Source organism: Pinus tabuliformis, chromosome 3_2, assembly GCF_031772625.1.
Source record: "Pinus tabuliformis cultivar Carrire ecotype Pingquan chromosome 3_2, CPIR1, whole genome shotgun sequence".
Classification (NCBI taxonomy): domain Eukaryota; kingdom Viridiplantae; phylum Streptophyta; class Pinopsida; order Pinales; family Pinaceae; genus Pinus; species Pinus tabuliformis.
In genome coordinates this window covers 896,301,818-896,315,060 of record NC_142302.1, presented here as the reverse complement: position 1 = coordinate 896,315,060, position 13,243 = coordinate 896,301,818, and the positions used below count along the sequence as shown (strand labels likewise).

Genomic DNA, 13,243 nt, shown 5'->3' with positions numbered 1-13,243 from the left:
CTAATAAATGAGCAGACACAGTCTCTCAATCATATCCTTTTGAAGGTTTCTCTTGATTCCTACCCTCACACCATCCACCAAAATAAACTCATCCAACCTTCAGATACATGTCCTATTCATTTCTATTATGATGTGGAATGTAAATATCCACAAAGACCTGTGCTTTGTTCTCACCCATGACCCATCTTCTATTTTGATTGGACAAAGGGAGAACAATCGTCTCCTTTAACACAAGAAACAACATTTTTTCTTGTTTTGAGAAGGCATGAGTTTTTTTCAACATTATGCACTTCTCCTAATACCTTGTGGCATACTATTCTTGCTAAGAAAACCTCCCCTTATCAGAGATTGATTGCCAATCTCAATTATATTAGGTCTCTCCTACAACCTCACTTTATTATTTTTCTTGTCTAATCCTCCATGCTTGTTTCTTCTTCTCTAATATCATGTAACTTATTTACCCTCAGAGATATTAAATAAACTATATGGAATTTGAACAATAACGAAGATATTAATGAAAGACTTTTGCAAGTATGACATTGACTCTTTGGCACTTCTTATTGCTGATATTTTCAATGATGTAGTTGGCTTGGGTTTTCCACTTGGACAATCACAAGATATTATTTTCCCAATTTTCAATAATTGTTACAATTGTGAACCATATAATTATAGGACTATTATGTTTGGGCATACTTTTGCCAAGCTTTATGTTATAGTTATGAATGCGTGGCTCTCTGAGGAATTTGGAAAAAGTAAATCTAGAGCCAAAGGCCAAGTGGAGGCTTTTGAGGAGAATACTAGACTATTGTTCACATCCTTAATTTTCAAGCTATCACTGAAGAGGGTGGACAACTCTATAAGGTTTTTCGTTGTTTTATTTGATCGACAATGAGCTATGATTGACTATTTTGACATGCTATCTTTATTAATGAATGTGTGATGTTGCCTTTATTCATGGTCAGTGGATGTAAACAAATCATGCAGTAAAGATGTTGGAGGATTAAAATTTGGATTGGGGAAGATGAAAAAATTATAAAGTTGGTAAGAGAAGTTTTAAACTTGATTGATTTGTAGAGGCACACAAAGGAAGTGCAAGCTTTTGAAAGTTGAAATAAGAAGGTGAAGGAAGTTGCAAACAAGATTGAGGGAGTTATGAAGAGATCCAATGTTAAAGCGTGTGAAATATAACTTTAAAGATGTGAAACTTGATATTTTGGATACATGATAAATCATCAGAATATCAACTCTTAACTCTATACAAACTAAGCTAACTAAAAAATGCACTTAACTAAATTCATTTGGTGACCATTACTATTATGGACGATAAGGCAACTGTAAAAATAATAAACATGTTGAATGATATGGATAGTGTAAGGAAAGATATCTAATTTGAGGGATATTGATTGTGTTAGAGAATCATGGGCAATGTAGATTAAGTCTTGTTTCTACTTCTTGGTAATTACTTGTGAATATTATATCGTCTTATGTCTTTTTCATCAAGTAATTAGAGCACTAGAAATTAGGCCAGAGGCCATGGCAAAATCCACAAGGGGAAAACCCAACAATCATTCTCTTATAGAATCAAATCAAAATGAGAGATATCCAAGCCAATACCAAGACCAAGCAACCACAAAGATACCAAGTCAAACCGTCAAAGTCAACACTTGTCAAACCTCTTTAATTCTGGTTAAAATCAGATTTTCGGCCCTACAATAGAGGTCGAATTTTAGCATTGCATTCCTCAGAAATTTCACATGTGCGAGCTGCAGTAGGGTAGAAATAATTTGGCTTCTTCTTCTTCTTTGGCTTCGTTCTCTCTCCTTTGACTTCACTATTTCTTTTATTTTTTTAGGTATAGAAGATACTTGGTAATGTGGTGAATGAATGAGCCTTCCAAGAGGTCGAATCGTCTCTTATATATTGTTGTTTGGGAGGGTCAAATAGGTGCCACTAGGCCGACTTGTCCAAGGAGGGCCGACTTGTTCATCTTGTGAGCTTATGACTCAAAAATAAAATTCAAATTCTTTTTCTTTCAAATGTCCAAATGAGACTTGACTTTAATAAATTTTATTTTCCCTTTTTGACTCTAAGCATTAAGAGCATGCTTTGACAAAAATATAATAAATACATCAATGATAAATTTACATTATGAAGACTGAAATTAGTTGGTTTTTTCCAACGCCCTTTTTTTAAAGAAGAGTTAAATAATTATAAAAGGGAAGCTACACCCATGGGATATATAGACTTTAGAAAAACAATGACTAATAACAATGCATTCCACTAATTAAAAAAAAAAAAACATTCGCAACATATACACTTCACCTTTTGTTCGACGTTCCATTCTCCCATTTCGGGGGTATGCTAGTTATTATTATAATGGTTTGTCATTGTTATAACAAGGTGTTGGTCATATGGATTATTTTTTCACTAAAGTTTATAGGAATATTTCAACTTTCCATTTTAAGTATGTAACTTTATCTCACAAATAAAATGGGTCTAGTACATCAATTTGGTGTCAAACTTGGTAGCGACTTTAAAATTAGATTATTATTATTATTTTATAAAAATCTCATGATATTAATTTTAAGGGCTTAGTTCCTTTTCTATAAGGTGATTGTTCTTCATTTGCATTGACAATTTGTCAAAAGACAAATCATTCATAGTGGTATGTACCCTTGTAGCAGGTTGATCAGTGATTTGTTTCATCATTTTCACAACAAGAGTAAGGAGAGACTCCTTGACCAAAATCTTGACTCAAGTAGTAGGCTTCTGATGTGCAAGTATCTTGTTGGCTTTATATCCCTCATGCACATTTTTGCAATCTTGAATGTTATAAGTATTTCTCCAACTCAACATGATTCTTCTCTTTTTATAGCTTTGTTTTCTTCATGAGTTGCTTTAATATTTCACTTTTTGGTGGATTAAATGTCCCTGTTGTTAAATGTTTTTCCACTTTTGCATTGACAATTTTCCAAAGACAAATTATTTAGAGTGGTATGTACTAGGTTGATCACTATTTTGTTTCATTATTTTCACAATATGAGTAAGGAGAGACTCCTTGACCAACATCTTGACTCAAGTGGTAGGCTTTTGATGTACATGTATACCATTGGTTTGATATGCATCATGCACATTTTTGCAATCTTTAATGTTATAAGCATTTCCCCAGCTCAACATGGTTCTTCTCTTTTTTAAGGTCTATCTTCTTCATGAGTTGCTCTCACATTTTCCCTTTTGTATTTGACAAATTTTCAAAGGAAAATAATTCATAATGGCATATACTAGGCCGATTACAACTTTGTTTCATTATATTCACAACATGAGTAAGGAGAGACTCCTTGACCAACATCTTAACTCAAGTGGTAGGCTTTGATGTACAAGTATGTAATTGGCTTAATATGCATCATTGGCATTTTGCTAATCTTGAATGTTATAAGCATTTCTCCAACTCAAGGTAATTAATCTCTCTTCTTCATGAGTTACTTTGATTTTTCCCATTTTAATGGACTAAATGTTCTTGTCATTAAATGTTTCTCATCTTAAGCTAAGGTTTCTTGGTTTTACATAATTCACGAAGTTACATTTGAGTTCTCTTTGTCATCTCTATTACACTTCTTTTAATCTCATGGACCAATTTTAATTGGATGTTAATGTATAATTATATAATAAATATATTTTCTAAATATAGATATGTAAATATAGTAAGATAAAATAATTATTATATGAAGCCAATGTGTCATCTTAATATATTACATAAATAAAAACCACATGTTAAAAGGGGTTGACAAGATAATATTGGTACAATAGAGATGGGAAGTTAGTACCATAGTAAAAGTACTATTGGAAAATTTAGTACTAGAGTAAATGTAGGGAGGATGTTATCACATCAATGTCAAGACTTGCACCTAAAATGAATTTCAACTCAAACATTTGCATTATAAAACTAATTTATGAAATGACAAAGCTTTTGATTTCACTATATAGTCTATTTTGTCAAATGTGAAATAGGTTCTCCAATTTAAAAAGCATGTCATAATGATGCAAAATGAGAATGAAGGTTGATAATGTAAAATCAACCTAAACAAGTCTTATACTCTAAACCAAACCAACCTTTAAATTGAAAAAACTTTTAATGTATAGAGTACTTCATAAATTACCCATATTTTGTATCTGTTATCAATGCAAATTATTACTAAAAAATTACTATTTACAGAATTATAACATGGTAAAGATAGTTAATTGGCTTTATCTTGGATGGTTGGGAGGAATGAATGTTATCTTCCCTAGCTAGGTTCAATTCTTGTAAGTGACATGTTGAGCTCATAGCAAGTATATTGTTGCAATGGCTTTAAGCCTTGTTGTTGATCAACCTTGTGCCATGAAGATTCTAGGATTTGTGTGGAAGAAGTGTGAGGTTGTAATCTCTTCTTTCATGTTAAAGTAATTTTTAAAATCATATGAAAAGGTTTGTGTTTCTATCATAAAACAACCTATCGCTGATAATTATGTGATGCATTACAAATTATGATAAGTTATTTCTCTCTCCAACCCACAAGTAAGAATGAAATACCCCTCATGATTAATGAAGAGCTATAATAAACAATTGACTTATGAAAAGTAAACATGTTATAAACAAGATTTGAACCTAGGCAGTGAGAATATGAATTTCTCCTCTCAACCATCCAAGTTAGATTTGGTTGATCCAAATCTGAAGGACATGGAGGTGGATTTTGATTCACTTATGTGTACATGTGTTATATGTCCATTTAATATAATCTCTCTAGGTGCAACCACACATTCAAGCACCACCTCAAGGTGACTCCATAGTTATTCCATAGCTCTAGGGAAAGTCCTCGGGAGAATTGAACCTTACTCACTCATAAAAAAACTCCCCACCCTTGACAAATAGAAACTCCATTAGGTTAGTTTTTCACACTTAAATCACAAAACAAGTTGGGTTTGTTATCTATATCATCTATGAAAGGTTATGAAACTCAAATGTCTACATTTGTATATTCTAAAAAGTTTTTATGCCAATATCACATAATAAGGTGAAATTATATTTGAACTTCTTTTAACGAGATTTTTTGTTTTTTTGTTTTGTTTTGTTTTTTTTTTTTCAATGGTGGAAACCTTTGGAGAGGGTAGATTACAAAACAATTCACCCATAGATTGTGGCCCAACTTATAAGTTACCACTTAAGGAGTCGAACCACTTATAAGACATCAACTAACACTCACAACAAATCAACCAATCAATATTTTTTTTTTTCATATATATGACAATAGAATCCCATCCTCCAAGAAAAATCAAAATACATAATCAATTCACCAATCAACTCAAACTTACTAGCTACCAATATGACACGAAGGGTATATCCAACAACTCGCAAGCTAGACGTATCAATAACTTATGACTTAGCAAGAGTCGAGATGTCCCAAATCCTATGAGAAAGCTCTATCCTAGGAGTGACCTACTCTTCAAACCATATAAAAATGAACCAACATGTCTCTCATGAAAATTAAAACCTCATGAAAAAAATAACAAATCATTATGACAACGCTTAATCTAAACCTATAAAAAAACAAAAAAAAATCAATCAACAAAAAAAATCAATCATTTTCATTAAAAACAATGGTTCTACCAATTAAACCACTCTTAATAAATCTATACACTATAAATAATTCCAAATAAATGTATATACACTATAAATAACTCCAAATAAATGTATATATGATATACTCAACTATGGATAGATATACATAATATACTGAATTATAATTATAACATATTTCCATAGTTAGTTAGAAATGCAATTTCTTAGGTTTATATAAAATAAAGCGAGATTATGTTTTTACACATGTTTATACGTATTAAACATCCAATAATACCCACAAACTATCACAATACGAATTGCATACATCACCATAATTACATCACCACATTCAATAATTGTCGTGAGATACTGGCTGGGCTTTGATTGTTAAGCCCTCATTAGCTAAAAACCAAAATTCCCTAAATTCACGAGAATCTCGATAAAATAGCCAGGCAGTGAAGAAGAGGGGAGTGGGATTTTTACTTTCAACCTTTTATTTTGGAATATTTCCTAATTAAGCAGCCATTAAAGTATGGTTGGAGACAGACAGCCATCTGTGAACCTACATAGTGCTCTGACTCACTCACTCATTTAAGTGCTGCAAAACTGGAGGTCTGGCAGCCTTATGAGTTTCCATGTCAGAACGTACTTGTCCATCCATCATCAAGCCTGCTGCTAATTTGGTGGCACATCCAGTCATAGTAGAAGTGTACCCAAATCATTCAATCCCAACTAATTGCACAGCATCACATAGCAATCCTACACTAAACACAAAAGTCTCTCCTATCTTTTTGGGAAGAAGCCCAAGCTCATGATGTACTGTCTTTCAGTTTTCAACTAATTCTCATAATTTAGAGAAAACCCAAACCCACCAACCACAGATCACCATTACCCAAAAGCCCAACTGCCATCAATACTTCAAGTGGGCGGGAATTCATTGGGAAAACCAAAGACCCAGTTCATGTAATGGGTATATTAAAATACCATGAGCAGGGCAACAGATTGCATATAAAATTATGTGCTGTCCTTTGAAAGTATTGTATGGTTTTTTTCGGTGGTACTAACTTCTGTTGAGAGTAAGAAGAGGATGTTGGATTTCATGCCAAAAGCACATGTAATTCTTTGCCAATCATAATCCAGATATTGCTGCTGCAGAACAGAACGTGAGGGAGTTTTCCTGAAAGACTAGTACTGTGTCTTGTTGTTGACTGCCTACCCTGTTTTACGCATATTTAGTATTATTAATATTTCACCCAGTGTCCTTGTGAGGCCATGACGATGGTATTTTTGGGCAATGCCAACACCCATCTGCTTTACTTTGAGGTCTATGATTAGAGTATTGCCTTTGTGTTTGCATGGTCAATCTCTGTCTTGGAAGTTGCAAATCAAGTACACTGAATAAACCTAATCCGCTCCTTCACTCACTGCAATCCAAATCCAAGCACAAGTGTAGCATTGGAGACTTCCAACCTCTGTACCTGTGAGTTCAGATAGATACCCACATCAGGAAATGTATTGTTGGCATTCAGATTAGTTTGTGGGTGCACCTAATGGAGTCTCTAGGGCTTTATCACTGGCATTGATGGACTGGGATATGACAGCCTCTTCCTGGGATTTAGACAATTTCATGTTGTTTTCCTATAGAGAATTGGGTCAGACTGAGGCAACAGAACCTGTGGAAGTTGAAGAGAATCCCTGCAAAATAAGCATGGATCATATGGATAACCAGACAAGCAATATTGGGTTCCTGGGCCTGAGAAACCAAGTGGATTCTCAAGAGGGCAGCTTAGGTAATGCACAGGGCAACAGCAGCAGTAGCAGCAAGGCTATGGGAAACCGAACAGAGCACCATTCAAAACATGCTGTATTGACTCCACAGAGATCCCCCTTCTTGGGTTCTGGATCTAAAACAGGAGGAGGGAATGCGAATGTAGAGAAGAGCAAGGACTCAAAACAGAATAGTATTGTGGATGGTTCAGGAGAAGATTGCCATATTGGTCTGAAGCTTGGGAAGAGGACTTATTATTCTGAAGATGCAAATGTTGGAGGGGCAATAAAGGCCACAAGCCAAGTGTCTGTCTTCTCTAGTTCGCCTGTTCAATCGAAGAAGCCTCATGCTCTGGCCCAGGCCTCTCAGACTCCGCGTTGTCAAGTAGAGGGTTGTAACAAGGAGCTCACTTGTGCAAAGGACTACCACCGTAGACATAAGGTTTGTGAAGTTCACTCAAAGACTGCGAAGGTTACAGTGAATGGTATTGAGCAAAGGTTTTGCCAGCAGTGCAGCAGGTTAGCACTACACTACCCTTTTTATGATTGGACTGGATGTCATATTCTGCTCATTTTCCCCTTGAGTTACAGTTTGTAATGTAAATAGTGTGGTCATTTGAGAAAATTGTTGTTTTTTCGTTTACCCGAAGTATATGTGGAAATGAAGATTGTATGTGATGTAACAGTTGTATACTTTACATCACTCCATGAGAAGTTGTGGGCAACCTTAATTGTTCTCGTTAGTCTCCTTTCTTCTGGAAAATTAAAAATCAAGTGGGGTTTCCATAGTTATGAATTTGGTTGAAGTGCATCACGACTCTTACTGTAATAACAGTCAGATCATGACCATTGTTTCATCACCCAATTCATTCATGATATGACAACCATTAGATATGGAGAGTGGTTTGGATGGTAAACTTTGTAGGCCTTCTATGATGTTTAAAAAAAAAACAAGGAGGCCTGCTGTGATGCTGCATGGTTTGAATTGCATAAGCATCTAAGTTGGGTAGTGAGCTTTATCTAGAACTTCTTGAATGAACTTTGCTTGCATTGCTTCCTTGTAAATCTTGTGAATTTGCAAAACGACATAGGACAAGATGCTCGAATTTGTCCTTTTTTATAAAATTTTCCTTTTTTCTTTTAAAATTCGAACTTGTGTGGAATTGATGTACAGAAACAAGTGAAGTGGACTCTCCATCTCTCTTATCAACCCTTAGCTAATGGAGAGTTAGGTGAAGTTTTTTTTCCAGGTTTGAAATGCCTGGTCTGCTTGCTGAATGTAGCTAAGAGGGTAAATACCTTGTTCTAGTCATTAGGGGTGAATACTTCGTTTCAGTAAAGGCTTTGAAAGGCCTTTTCTGTTGACTGGGGGCGTTGGGGGAAGTACACCTGATGATAGATGTGCCTGTCTTTGTGTTACCCAAGACAATGGCTTCCTCAAAACCGTGTCTCTCCTTGTGTTAGTCATCAAGACACATTTATTATACATGTCTGCTACAAAATTGGAGACTGAAGATGCATATAGATCTTCAGCTTATGTAGATTATGCTAGAATATACTCTTTGAAAAATATATTGTTCCTTGTGAGGACACCAAAAATTAGAGGATATCCAGGATACATATTAGACTACTGCACACCAAGATACAAAAAAAATAATATTCTGAATTTTGTTTCAGAGTTTTGAAGTTAACGAATCTGAGGATTTAATATGGAAAGGTGTAGTATGATTTATTCTCTTACTGCAATTCTGTGAAAGGACGAAAGCCGGCTTTCTTCCAATTTGCCTAAAGTAGGGTTTTTCAATAGAAGAGACAGAACCTGGTAAGTGTAGTGTGTTGGGTGATATAGTTAGACGACTTGTGCAAGGGTTTGCTCTTTTATGGTGGGTCTGCTTTTCCCATTTTCCTTAACAAGTTTTAGTTTTGAACTTTATAGCTTTATTTTCATGTTTTTCTCTTTTCCATTTAGATCAAATGACCTTGAATTTCTCTTAAACTTAGCCACGATTAAATTCTTTTGTCACTTTTCATTCGGAATCTTACAAACCTGAAGTGTTCGATAAGTAGAAAAGTTACTCTAATTGATGTGTTAGACGTTAAATCGTCTCTCATGGATGTTCCAGCAGCTAGTGGGTGGTAGATTTGAAACGGTGGGTCATCGTCAGATTGTATATTGGAGTCATATCATTTGCACATTCCACATAGGCCTCTATGCAATAGGTGGAGGGGAACCTTAGCATCCATCACCTTGCTGTTCTTTGATGTAATTTTGGCTCCCGCTTAATCTAAGTTTTCCTAGAGAAGCCGATTCAGTTTTCTGTTCATGATCTTATTCTTTCTGTTTTCCCTCATCTGACTGCTTGCCTAACTATTGAGTTCTGCTATGCTTTTGTATTTTTCAGTTTTCATTAGGTCTAAATCTCTGAACATATAAATCTCTTTCCAGTCTCAGCCTGGTGACTACTACTATACATGTAAGTCTGAATCAAATTATGCATGTAAGTTTGTATCAAATTTTACTAGTGCTCACTATACAAATCCCTTGCTCGCCATATAAATCCCTTTTTGACAAATTTAGTTCCTGCTTCAAATCAGAGCATTGATGTTTTGTATGGTGGACACAGAGTGTTGATATTTTAATAAGACTATTCTAAGACCTTCGATACATTCATATTGATTTCGTTAATGTGTTTGTTCTAGAAGTATATATTTCAGAAATAACGTATGCCTGTGTGTCCCTGTCCTGCAGTAAATCCCAGATGTTTTTCTCATATTTCTGATGATGTACTTTGCAAATCTCCACCAAGTCCATTCATTAGATAATTGGAAGTTCCTTTACTGAAGACCAAGAATATCGAATTTGTATATGATATGCTGTGATATGTCTATGCAGGTTCCATGAATTAATGGAGTTTGATGAAGGGAAGCGAAGTTGTCGGCGTCGCCTTGCAGGTCACAATGAGCGCCGCAGGAAACCTCAGCATGATCCTATGGGAATAAACTCTGCAAGGCTTCTGCCATCCTTCCATGGTACTACCTATTATGACAACATATTCGATTAACATGGTTATATTCTTGGCTGAGCAATCATATGCCTTTTTATGGTAGCTTTCATTTATTGTTAATGTACAATTATCTCTGCTGATGGTTATTTAGGCACTTCATGTTCTGCCTGTGAGTACTGGATAGTTGTCCAAAGGTAATGGTATGGGTTATATAGGATGTTATTCTATTAATACATAAAAAATCTTTAATTCCTTAATTATAGATTTGCATGATCTGGCCTTCACCCTGTGCTGCATTGTCTAGGAGTCGTATAAGCACTTCCTTTTCCAGACTTTCATATGCATTATTCCCCTTTCTGGGATTTTTTATTTCTAATTGTCGTTCTACCCTTGCTACTATTTTTAACGGTTTTTAGATGTGAACACAGGTGTGACAATATTAGTATGTACAGTGAACAAAATCATCATTATTAATATCCTGAATAAAAATGCCAAAAGTTAAAGTGATATAGAAGATGTTATTGTGGAACCAGAGTTGAAACCTTCTTTTTAGTTGTATTTTTATGATGTAGGGTTAGGGAAGTAGACTGGTGTGCTGTTTGGTCTGAATGACTATGCTGACAGCTCTCATCAAATGCTATACAGATAACAGGCTTGGTAGCTATTTGACAGACAGACCTTTCTTCATGCATCCGAGAATGAACTCAAATACAGTGCTGGAAGACCCCAATGAATTTAGAGATGGTAATGGGAACAAAACTTGGCCAAGGTTTATCAAAACTGAGGATCAATTACCTTATGATCGGCACCTACACATCCCGGGCATTGACCAGCAATCATATTCAACCTCTGAGAGGCTACTCTTGTTCTTGCATAACTCGAAGATTTTGTCAGAGAATGTTGTCAATCAAGGTTATCCCCAGTATATTCAGAGTTCTGGGGGGCCAGTCGGTCAGGCTTTGACTCTCTCATCCTCATCTGGAACAGTCAGCTCAGGTCTAGAAGTCACTTCTACCTTGCAAAGTTTATCGGGAGTCTCAGACTCTGGCCGTGCTCTCTCTCTTCTGTCATCACCTTCATGGGCCTCAAGGGCTTCGGGATCAGGTTCTCTGAATATGGCCACACGATCAGCTATAACCTTGGATCAGCTTGTACACAATCAACCCCCCATGGCTGTGCCATTGATGCAGGGATTGCAGCAGAACTATGATCTTGCTGAAGACAAGTTATTGACTATCAGCCCTCAAACACCTGCCAGTCTTGTTTCAAGTGCATTTTCTGCAACTGGAGGGAACTCACTTGACAAGGAGCAGACCAGTGCAACACTCGATACTAATACTGGTTGCATTGGGAACTTTGAAACCCGAATGCCAAGCTTATTTCAAGTTCCTGGCAGCAGAGGTTCTCAGGGTGGAAGTCCACAAGATGCTCGGTGTACAATGGACCTAATGCGCAGATCCTCTGATGGACAAACAAATGAATCCCATGCTGTCCCTGTGGCAGGGCAGCATGGAAGCAGTCAGTTTTCAGATTATCCGTCGGTGAGGTCTTATCATTCATCAATGTTTTACCCACAGCAGATGATGTAATGTCTTCAATTCTCGATTATTTTTTGGCCTTTATTATGCAACACAGACTTGACTGTGATGGCATAAATTTCAAATCATCTGCATCTCTGAAAAAAGGATTTCAGTTCATGTGATCAACTTTTGGCATTTTTTTCATATGGCAGCTATCGTTTAGATTTTCTTCCCCGTCTCTGGTCATTATCATTGTTTGGATTGTAAAATGTCCTAGAGGGGGCTAAAAATCATGAGTCCGAATCTTATGAATTTTTGAACCTGCTTTGCTCTAATCACCCTATTTTTTGTTACAGAGGGATTTTAAATGTAAATGACAAGAGACGTAAATGAAAGAAATTGACAAAAAGAAATATAGTCCTGTCATTCTTGCTTGGCTTTTGAAGTGTTCTTCCTGTATGTAGCATTATTGTTCCCACCTTTTTCTTTGTTTCTCCTGTTCACTATTCCTATTTTTTCTTCTTTCTATCTATCTGGTTGACATTAGATGATGATTATCTATTATACGTTTTTGGAAGTTGATAGTGTGAATGAAGCAATATGCAGTGGCAATGGATGAATTTTTATACTTTCAAACGCTCTGCATGGTGATTAAGGTGTCATGTACTATTCAAGGGGACTTGTTGCATTTGCATCTGTAGAAAACATCCTATAGATTTCTGGAGGATCAAATCAGAGAGCCTGGTCTAGGTGCATGGTGTATAGTAGGCATTATATTCAATTGTATGAGGGTTGTTGCTTACTAGTTGGATATGACCAGAGGCTGCACAATTTGCTTACTATCTGATATGCACTTGCATTCTCTCTTTCATCATATGCTTGAAAGCTAGTGGGGCAGCAAACAAAAGAATACTTTGATAAAAAAAGAACCATGTCTGGAAAGAGAAATCAAACGTAGGTGAAGTAAATAACTGTGTATGTTAAAGGCTACCAAGGAGATATTGGACTTTTGGACAGAGGACTAACAACATTTTGTGATGGTTTATAGATGAGGTTCAATTGAATGAGCAGCAAATGGATAAATTGGCGTTTCAGAGTTGAATTTATTGATAGGTCTTTCGAAGTTTTGTAAATATAAACTTTGGTTTATTTAAATTGGATTTTTGGATTTCAATCTATCGAACAATTTTTCTAGGGTTCTGTGAACATGAGATTGGTTATTAAACAATGAATCTCTCCAATAATGGAGAGAGGTCAGGAGTTATTTTGATTTGCCTAAATCTGAAAAATATGAACCAGTGTGAAGTGGCTTAAATCTATTGATATAATCTATGGTCTATGCATAAGGGGGACTG

At 35.7% G+C, this 13,243-nt stretch overlaps 1 protein-coding gene across 1 annotated transcript; it reads left to right on the top strand.

The window, feature by feature from the left end:
- Positions 1 to 6,158: 6,158 nt before the first annotated feature.
- On the top strand, positions 6,159 to 12,333 carry LOC149183515 (uncharacterized). Its single transcript, XM_089417163.1, has 3 exons — positions 6,159 to 7,882; positions 10,257 to 10,393; positions 11,014 to 12,333. The coding sequence occupies exons 1-3, from the start codon at positions 7,179 to 7,181 to the stop codon at positions 11,955 to 11,957; spliced, it is 1,785 nt and encodes a 594-aa protein (XP_089273289.1). The 5' UTR covers positions 6,159 to 7,178; the 3' UTR covers positions 11,958 to 12,333.
- Positions 12,334 to 13,243: the final 910 nt, after the last annotated feature.